Consider the following 10000-nt stretch of genomic DNA (forward strand, 5'->3'; position numbering starts at 1 on the left):
CACTTTACATTGATCTTGTTTACGTGTCACTTTAATAATTGCACTCAGTGTCTACACTGTTCTTTTACACAGAGTCGGTCCACATGTTGTTTATCTGCACTGTCTTGTCTTGTCTTGTCTTGTCCTGTCTCGTCATCCTGTGCACTTCTATGTCTAGCTTAAAGACTGCACCTTAAGTATAGTTTAGTTTTATCTCTATGTTATAGCTCTATGTTTGTCTGCGTCTCTGTACTTTGTCTGTGTTCTGTGTAGAACCTCTGGTCCAGGAGGAACTTTGTTTCACTTCACTGTGTACTGCATCTGATATATATGGCTGAAGTGACAATAAAGCTTCTTTGACTTTTGACTTTTTTGAGAACACAGCTGATGTGAGTCTCTCTCTCTGATATCACTCTAAACCATCCTCCTCCTTTTGGGTTTTTGTGTCTCTATCAGTTTCCATCCATGTGAGTGAAGTGACTCTGAGCTGGGAGAAAGCTCTGGATTACTGTCAGGAAGAGGACAGAGGTGGACTGCTGCAGATTGAGTCTGAAGATGACCAGAAGGATGTGATGAAAGAGCTTAAAAGGGGGCGTGTTTCTGAGCCTGTGTGGGTGGGGCTTAGACAGAGCCGACTCTTCGGGTTCTGGATTTGGCCCGATGGGAAGGCTGTGTTTCCGTACTCCAACTGGGACGAAGGGAAACAGCCTGAACATCAGCTCTCTCAGCACTGCGGTGCCGTCGTTCCACAGAGAGACTACAGATGGAGAGACATGAACTGTCGGGCTCAGTACAGGGTTCTGTGTCACAGCACATGTTCTCACTGAGTATTTCAGAATGTAAAGAGATGCACACTCTCTTAGAAGTAATGGGGTTTGGGGTTCTGTACTGTGAGGAACAACCAAAGAACATCAGTGCAAAAAGCAAATAAACTTATCTTTAATAGACCTAAAACAAATACAACTTATAATCTTGGTAGTTTTATAGGACAGGCTTCTCTCTCTCCCTCTCTCTCCCTCTCTCTATCTCTCTCTCTCTCTCTCCCTCTCACTCTCTCCCTCTCTCCCTCTCTCTATCTCTCTCTCTCTCCCTCTCACTCTCTCACTCTCTCCCTCTCACTCTCTCCCTCTCTCCCTCTCTCTATCTCTCTCCCTCTCTCTCCCTCTCTCTATCTCTCTCCCTCTCTCTCCCTCTCTCTATCTCTCTCTCTCTCTCTCCCTCTCACTCTCTCACTCTCTCCTCTCTCTCTCTCTCTCCTCACTCACTCTCTCTGTCTCTCTCTCTCTCTCTCCCTCTCTCTCTCTCTCTCTCTCTTTCACTCTCTCTCTCTCACTCTCTCTCTCTCTTTCACTCTCTCTCTCTCTCTCTCACTCTCTTTCACTCTCTCTCTCTCTCTCTCTCTCTCTCCTCTCCTCTCTCTCTCTCTCTTTCTCTCTCTCTCTCTCCTGTCCCTTTCTCCCTCTCTCTCTCTCTCCCTCTCACTCTCTCTCCCTCTTTCTCCCTCTCTCTCTCTCTCTCCCACTCTCCCTCTCTCTCCCTCTCTCTCTCACTCTCTCACTCTCTCTCCCTCTTTCTCCCTCTCTCTCTCTCTCTCTCTCTCTCTCTCTCCCTCTTTCTCCCTCTCTCTCCCTCTCTCTCTCACTCTCTCACTCTCTCTCCCTCTTTCTCCCTCTCTCTCTCTCCCTCTCACTCTCTCTCCCTCTTTCTCCCTCTCTCTCACTCTCACTCTCTCTCTCTCTCCGTCTCTCTCTCTCTCTCTCTCTGTGTGGTTATGAAGTTGTTCCTGGGCCTTTAGTACAGACTGAATGTAGCATGATGATTAAAAAGTAGACATTTCTATTTTCCTAACTCAGTGTTTCTTCAGCAGTTTCTGATGAATTTGCCTGGATTTCTTCTTTAATGTGTTTATTGTAGTTTCTACAGAGTCGTACAGACTGTAATTATCTCTGTTTATAATAAAGTTTGAACACACTGGACTGCAGCAGAATCTCTGAATAGATTACAGTGTTAGCGTAACAGATAATAGCGTACAGAGTAACACAGTAATCCATCAGTCCTGAGGCTGTAGCGGCCACATCAGTCTTATTTCATCATAAATTCTATATTTAACTTTTTTTTATATTCTATAGAATATTATACCACAGCACGGTGAATATCTCAAAATTATTACTGACTGGACATTAGCTCCGGCTGTAACTGAACGATTTCTTTATTTTAATATTAATGCTCATTATCGTTACTGTAGTAACAGCTCAGCATGATGAGGTTTCCCAGGTCAGAGTGTAGTGAGTGTTTATCACCGCTATAATATCAGTGAGAACAGGACCTCAGGACCTCAGGACCTCAGGACCTCAGGACCTCAGGATCTCAGGACCTCAGGACCTCAGGACCTCAGGATCTCAGGATCTCAGGATCTCAGGACCTCAGGACCTCAGGATCTCAGGACCTCAGGATCTCAGGATCTCAGGACCTCAGGATCTCAGGACCTCAGGACCTCAGGACCTCAGGACCTCAGGATCTCAGGATCTCAGGACCTCAGGATCTCAGGACCTCAGGACCTCAGGACCTCAGGACCTCAGGATCTCAGGACCTCAGGATCTCAGGACCTCAGGACCTCAGGATCTCAGGACCTCAGGACCTCAGGATCTCAGGACCTCAGGACCTCAGGATCTCAGGACCTCAGGACCTCAGGATCTCAGGACCTCAGGATCTCAGGATCTCAGGATCTAACTCTATATAACTATAAACTGTTAAAGTGTGAGATTATTTCTTACTTTAGACCTGAATAAGAACCGAGCTCTAACCTGTGTGATGATTCCATCACAGCTCCTACATGTTCAGGTTGGACTCACAGCCACACCTGGAGATTAATAATAAACATCATTCCTTAATTTTCTGTCCACTCTGTCCTGCACTGTTTAAGTAAAGTTCCACAACAGAAGGATAAATGTGGACCATTTCCTCAGGAGAGATCCAACATGTGGGAAATGAAGTCATGCAGAAAACAGAAGCTGCAGCACCAAACACATGCAAATGTCTAAACACGGACTGGACAGTGAATAAAACGCTCTGTCCACTGTGGAATGTGTCAGGAGCATGGACAGTGGTGTTTCTGATGATATTTTAGTTTAATGATTAATCCAGCGAGTCTGCAGCGGTCACAAAGCCTCTCAGTGTGACGCAGGAGCACTTCAGCTCATTTACTCTTCCTTTTTTCTGTAAATGACACACGTATTAGTTCATCAGCTCCTGAACACGTGATCATGTGGACGATAAAGGGGTTCCATTCCAGCGTGAAGCCTCCGTCCAGCAGAGAACAGCTCATCAGGTAAGACTGCAGCACTTTACCTGGATCTGTTCACCTGATCACTGACACACACACACACATGCACACACATGCACACACACACACACACACACACACACACACACAGCCAGCTGCTCTCTGACAAAAAGCCCTTCTTCTGGGTGCAGGTCATTTTATTATTATTATTATTATTATTATTATTATTATTGTTGTTGTTGTTATTATTATCTGATGCTGGACTTTAAACACACAGGGCATCACCTCAGTGCTGGTGTCACCATGGTAACCATGTGGGTCCTGCTCCTCCTGCTCTCAGGTAAATATTTAATTATAATCTATAAACTGTGAAGAATCTTAAACAGCTCTAAAGTAAGAGTGTGGAGTCGAACTGGAACCCAGTGGAACTTAAGTGCAGGATTGTTTTTATTGGTTTCTGCTTTATTCATGTTTTTCTTGTGCATCCTGTTAAGTCTGACCACTCCTGGACTGTAAAGTCCACATGTTCCATAAACGCTGTAGTTCAGAGCACATCCTCTCGGCTAGTCAGGTGTAAATGATGGATTTGATGATTTCTTGGTGAACTGGACCAGCTGAGCTCTTTAGAACCTCACTCAGAACCTGTGAGTCTTCTGGGTTTAAAAACACTGCACTATGAAGATCTGCAGAATCTTAACAAGATCAGCTTACAATATTATTCTAGATATTATTATAATAAAATATTAATCTCTGTTTTTTGTTTGGAAGAAAATAAAGTCCTTCGTTGTAGTCTTCATCACTTCAGAAAAAAAACTGCAGCTGAATTTCCTCCAGTAACAAACAGAAATAAATAAATAAATAAATAAATAGCACAAGAGCGCCATCTCCAGGTGAGACTCATTTCTGCAGCAGAGGTAGAATAAGTGAGTGAGAGCCAAAGACAAATCATCTAACACAGAAATATAAAAATATCTAAATATATATATATATATATATATATATATATATATATATATATATATATAGATATAGATATAGATATTTAGATATTTTTAGATATTTTTAAAAATATAGAAGAAGGACGTGTTCTGTGTTTATTCAGACTCATTCAACACTGAACCAGATAATCAAGAGAAATGAAGCATAATCATGTGACTAAATAAATCTACTAAAATAATAACAGAAAAGAACAGAGCAGAAAAACACAAACTATATCAGGAGAAATGTATGTGTGTATTTTTAAAACAATTTGTCTGATAAATTTTCATCACATGACCACTGGTCAGACAGCTGATCATTAATAACACTCACCTGGGTCTATCACTTCCTGTAAATAACTCGGACACTCAGAGACGCTTCCTGTCCATCTGTTTATTTCACCACACTGACCGGTGTAGAACTGGGAATGTTTTAACACACATTTAACATTTAATACATTTAATCAGCAGATCAAAGAGACATGAATCCCCAACAACCTGATAATTAATCTCAACCATCTTCCACAGCTTCTTCTCCTCCAGTCCACAGTCTCCTCACTTCACTCCATTTCATTCCGGGTGACATGATTTACACTGAGGCTCGGGAAGCTTGCAGAGAAAAATACACCGACCTCGTCACTGTGTACTCTGATGAAGAAAACACTGAACTTTATAACAGGATGATAAAGGATGGTATCAGTTACAGCTGGATCGGACTCTATCGTGGTCAGTTCAGTGAGAAATGGTCTAATGGTGATCCTGTAACATTCAGAAATCTGACAGGGGATTGTGGGACATCAGACTGCTGTGCTGCTATGAAGCCTGATGGTTCATGGGAAAGTCTTCAGTGCAGAGGGACAAGATATTTCATGTGTTATGAAGAAGGTACCTTCAGGTGACTTCATTACAGAATAACTATAAAATATAAATATAATACAGAAAAATATATTTTTAACCTCCACAGATGCTTCCTCACAGACTCCTAATTATCATCTAATCCCTGAGACTAAGACCTGGTATGAAGCTCAGCATTACTGCAGACAGATATACACTGACCTGGTCAGCATCAGAGATCAGCAGCACAATGAAGAGGTGAAGATTAAAGGGTTAAACAGCACCATGTCCTTCTGGATCGGCCTGCTGCAGGATGACTGGCAGTGGACTGATGGAGGAAACTCCACCTACAGAAACTGGGCTATCGGAGAACCTTCATCATCACCATCCGACTGTGTAATACTGAGGAAGGAAGAATTGAGATGGTGCTCAGTCCCGTGCGATAATATTCACTCTGCTCTGTGCTCCAACAGTAAGTGTGGACTTTCTGAAGAGTAAAATGGTCTCAGCAATCTTCTGTATGAAGACTAGAACACAGCTGGTGTGAGTCTCTCTCTCTGATATCACTCTAAACCATCCTCCTCCTTTTGGGTTTTTGTGTCTCTATCAGCTTCCATCCATGTGAGTGAAGTGACTCTGAGCTGGGAGAAAGCTCTGGATTACTGTCAGGAAGAGAACAGAGCTGGAATTCTGATCATCGATTCTCAGGCTGAACAGGAAACATTGGAGTCTGAGCTCATGAAGAGGCGTGTCCCTCCAGGGTCTCTGTGGGTGGGGCTCGGCCCGAAGCGCGTCTCCGAGCTGAAGGTGTCGTCCGGTCCGCTGACCTGCGAGGACGTAGAGAGACAGACAGAAGCTCAGCAGTCTCACTGCACTGCTGACACACACACTGCAGAAGCAGCACCTGATTATGTGATGGACTCCACTGAACTTAGAGTCGTGTGTCAGTTGAAGTAAAAGGTGTTTTTCTCGATGCTGGAAGAACTGAGCACTGCACACGTTAGTGTTTTCATCACAAACTCACCTGAACACTTCATTATGCACTTGTTCACTAGGTGATGAGGGGAATCAGGTGTCATAGAGCAGGAAAAAGCTCTATAAAAAGTGTGCAGGAATATATTAATGAGAGTTAGCTGAACAAAATGTCTTTAAATATTACTGGGAAATGTTTTACGTGTTAATTTTTCTTTAATTATCAATTAACATTATTTTATATATTAATAAATGAATATTCATTCTGTTTAAATATTAATAAACTGTAACCTGCTGTTTTGTCAGTAATAAATAATCTGCATTCTTCATTTCACCCTCAGCCTGATCTTTTTTATTTAAGATGATTTGAAGTTTTTTGAAGATTGATGTTAATAATTTCATGTATTTAGAGAATAATCCCCTTATTCGTGTTTCCCTAGGGGTCATGCGCGTCTTTTTTGCCTCGGTCACTTTGTGGCTTTTATTTTGAAAATATTCTGCCACAGAATTGTGACGTGCTGCAGTTCAGCATTTAATATGAGAAATTTAGTCTACGCTGTTCTGGAAATACTTAATATAAAATATTTAATATAAATGTTGAAATGTTGACGTTTTGAATACAGCTCCATGATGCTGATAACATTTTGTGAAATATATTATCTCCCACTGTGACGCTGAGGACTTTTATTATGAAATGTGATCTGTTCGAGACCAGGAAGCGCCTGGATTTCTATAAACAGCTTTTCTGACCGCAGGATCGCTATCAGCGCTTCTCCTAAACAATAATGTGGTCATTTAGAGGTGAGAGGGTCACCCGGGGGCAGAGATGTAGGTGTTAATGTCCGTGATCACGAGAAGATTGTGTTCTCTCGGCTTTCTGTCAGGAATGTTGTTGAAATCAGTGAAGAGGAAATGAGCGCGTGCTAAGGGAACAGCAGCGCCGATTGGGATCCACTGCGATCTACTGGGATCCACTGGGGTCCACTCGACTCTTTATTCTCTTTATGACACAGTAAGGAACATTAACACTAAAATGAACATTTATGCATTTACATTCAATTAATCAACCTGCTTATTATTTATATTATTATTATTATTATTATTATTATTATTATTGTTGTTGTTGTTGTTATTGTTGTTATTGTTATTGCACACACACAGTCATGGGCAAAAATATCGGCACTCTTGCAATTCTCTCAGAAAATTGTTGCAGTTGCAAATGTTTTGGTTCTTACGTGTTTATTGTTTTTGTTTGCATTGAAACAACACAAAAAAAACAGAGAAGAAAAGTCAGATCTGATACAATTCCACACAGAAGCCAAAAAATGCACTGGACAAAATTATTGGCACCCTTAACGTAATATCTGGTAGCTCCCCCTTTGGAAAAAATAACTGACATCAATGGCTTCCTGTAACCACGAATGAGTTTCTTACACCTCTCTACTGGAATTTTGGAACACTCTTCTTTTGCAAACTGCTCCAGGTCAGTCAGGTTTGAAGGATGCCTTCTCCAAACTGCTGTTCTGAGATCTCTCCACAGGTGTTCTAATGGGATTAGATCTGGACTCATTGCTGGCCATTTCAGAACTCTCCAGCGCTTTGTTTGTGACCATTTCTGAGTGCTTTTTGAAGTGTGTTTCAGGTCATTATCCTGCTGGAAGACCCATGACCTCTGGTGGAGACGCTTTCTGACACTCAAAATTCTTCAGATCATCAGATTTCACGATACCGTTCACACAGCCAAGGCATCCAGTGCCAGAAGCAGCAAAGCAACCCCAAAACATCTTTAAACCTCCACCATGTTTGACTGAAGGGACTGTGTTCGTTTCTGTGAAGGCATCATTTCTTTTTCTGTAAACAGTGCCATCATGTCCTTTACCAAAAAGCTCTACTTTTTTTTTCATCTGTCCACAGGACGGTCTCCCAGAAGGATTGTGGTTTTTTCACATAAGTTTTGCTAAACTCCAGTCTTGTATTTTTATGCCTTTGTGTCACAGTGGTGTTCTCCTGGGTCTCCTACCATAGTGTCCCTTTTCTTTCAGATGGTGACGGATAGTGTGAGCTGTTCTGTGTCTGCAGATGAGCTTGAATTTGTTTGGAAGTTAATCAGGGTTCTTTATCCACCATTCAAACAATCCTTCATTGTAATTTTCCCTTAATTTTGCTCTTCCATCCACGTCCAGGGAGGTTAGCTGTAGTGCCATGGGCTGTAAACCTCTTGATGATAATGCACACAGTGGACACAGACCTTTAAGATCTCTGGAGATGGACTTGGAGCCTTGAGATTGTCCATGTTTTTCCACAATCTTTCTCTCAAATCCACAGACAACTCTTTACACTTGGTTCTTTTCTCCATGCTCAGTGTGACACAGAACACAAAGGTTCAGACCTTTCTCCATTTTAACCGGTCACACGTGTGATTACTGTACTGTCCACACCGGTTACTTGCATCAGGTGTGTCTAAATACAAATTACAGGAGTATCACATGCTTAAAAATATTTTTTTTTTTTTTTTTGAGTTCTGTGTAAAATTTGATAAAGTTTGACTTTTCTTCTCTGTTTCTTTGTGTTGTTTCAATGCAAACAAAAACAATAAACACGTGAGAACCAAAACATTTGCAATTGCATAAATTTCCTGAGAGATTTGTTGTATTTTCAGGAATAACTGCAAGGGTGCCGATATTTTTGGCCAAGACTGTAGATGAACGTGTTTATTATATACTTATATTTTCTATATAACATTTAAATGAAGTATTTTTTTTATTTTATTGTTTCTGATTGTTTTAGCAAAGCAGGTTATCATGAACAGTGTACAGGTGTTTCATATAGAAAGTATTAGCACCCCTTCACCCCGGGGCAGCTGTTGGTCCTGATCTCTAGAGTGTGTGTGTGTGTTGATATTTTTATTAGTGCTTCCTGAGAATACGTCCTATCTTTGTGGAGATGGTGCTGTAGAGTCGGAGTGTACAGGATAAGATAAGATAAACTTTATTGTTCTGAAGGAAATGTGTGCTGGACACACACAACACAGTACCTGCTGTTTTATACAAATAACAGACTACATGTAGTGCCCACAGTGACACGTCACTGCCCTGATCACAGGATAGAGTGAACAACTAAACTACACCCTGACTCTGAGGAGTCTTCCACAGGGAACAAGTGAAGGAGTGAAGTGAACTCCTCAGAGTGAAGGACATGTGTGAAATGATTTAATAATAAAGTGGTGTGTAAGCGCGTGTGTGTGTGTGGTGTATATGAGTGTGTGTGGTGTAAGAGCGTGTGTGTGGTGTAAGAGCGTGTGTGTGTAAGAGTGTGTGTGTGTGTGTGTATGAGTGTGTGGTGTAAGAGCGTGTGTGTGGTGTAAGAGTGTGTGTGGTGTAAGAGTGTGTGTGGTGTAAGAGTGTGTGTGTGTAAGAGTGTGTGTGTGTGTATGAGTGTGTGGTGTAAGAGCGTGTGTGTGTGTGTAAGAGTGTGTGTGTGTGTATGAGTGTGTGGTGTAAGAGCGTGTGTGTGGTGTAAGAGTGTGTGTGGTGTAAGAGTGTGTGTGGTGTAAGAGTGTGTGTGGTGTAAGAGTGTAAGAGTGTGTGTGGTGTAAGAGCGTGTGTGTGTGTAAGAGTGTGTGTGTGTGTATGAGTGTGTGGTGTAAGAGCGTGTGTGTGTGTAAGAGTGTGTGTGTGTAAGAGTGTGTGTGTGTGTATGAGTGTGTGGTGTAAGAGTGTGTGTGTGGTGTAAGAGTGTGTGTGGTGTAAGAGTGTGTGTGGTGTAAGAGTGTGTGTGGTGTAAGAGTGTGTGTGTGTGTGTGTGTAAGAGTGTGTGTGGTGTAAGAGCGTGTGTGTGTGTAAGAGTGTGTGTGTGTAAGAGTGTGTGTGTGTGTGTGTGTGTAAGAGTGTGTGTGGTGTAAGAGTGTGTGTGGTGTAAGAGCGTGTGTGTGTGTGTGTGTGTAAGAGTGTGTGTG

At 42.0% G+C, this 10000-nt stretch overlaps 3 protein-coding genes across 3 annotated transcripts in view; all 3 read left to right on the forward strand.

The window, feature by feature from the left end:
- The window catches only part of LOC131370652 (macrophage mannose receptor 1-like), a 9075-nt gene extending 7862 nt beyond the window's left edge, over positions 1 to 1213 (forward strand). The window contains exon 5 of the mRNA XM_058418049.1: positions 436 to 1213. Within this exon, the coding sequence (XP_058274032.1) occupies positions 436 to 806 (371 nt within the window). The 3' untranslated portion in view covers positions 807 to 1213. The remainder of the gene's footprint in view (positions 1 to 435) is intronic.
- Positions 1214 to 2609: 1396 nt separating this feature from the next.
- On the forward strand, positions 2610 to 6334 carry LOC131371045 (macrophage mannose receptor 1-like). Its single transcript, XM_058418770.1, has 5 exons — positions 2610 to 3307; positions 3540 to 3602; positions 4768 to 5124; positions 5204 to 5545; positions 5684 to 6334. The coding sequence occupies exons 2-5, from the start codon at positions 3566 to 3568 to the stop codon at positions 6028 to 6030; spliced, it is 1083 nt and encodes a 360-aa protein (XP_058274753.1). The 5' UTR covers positions 2610 to 3307; positions 3540 to 3565; the 3' UTR covers positions 6031 to 6334.
- Positions 6335 to 6747: 413 nt separating this feature from the next.
- LOC131341980 (protein dopey-1-like) overlaps positions 6748 to 10000 on the forward strand; it is a 60833-nt gene continuing 57580 nt past the window's right edge. The window contains exon 1 of the mRNA XM_058372683.1: positions 6748 to 7057. The gene's annotated coding sequence lies outside the window, so the exon portion shown is untranslated. The remainder of the gene's footprint in view (positions 7058 to 10000) is intronic.

Source organism: Hemibagrus wyckioides, linkage group LG20 (genome assembly GCF_019097595.1).
Source record: "Hemibagrus wyckioides isolate EC202008001 linkage group LG20, SWU_Hwy_1.0, whole genome shotgun sequence".
Lineage (NCBI taxonomy): Eukaryota > Metazoa > Chordata > Actinopteri > Siluriformes > Bagridae > Hemibagrus > Hemibagrus wyckioides.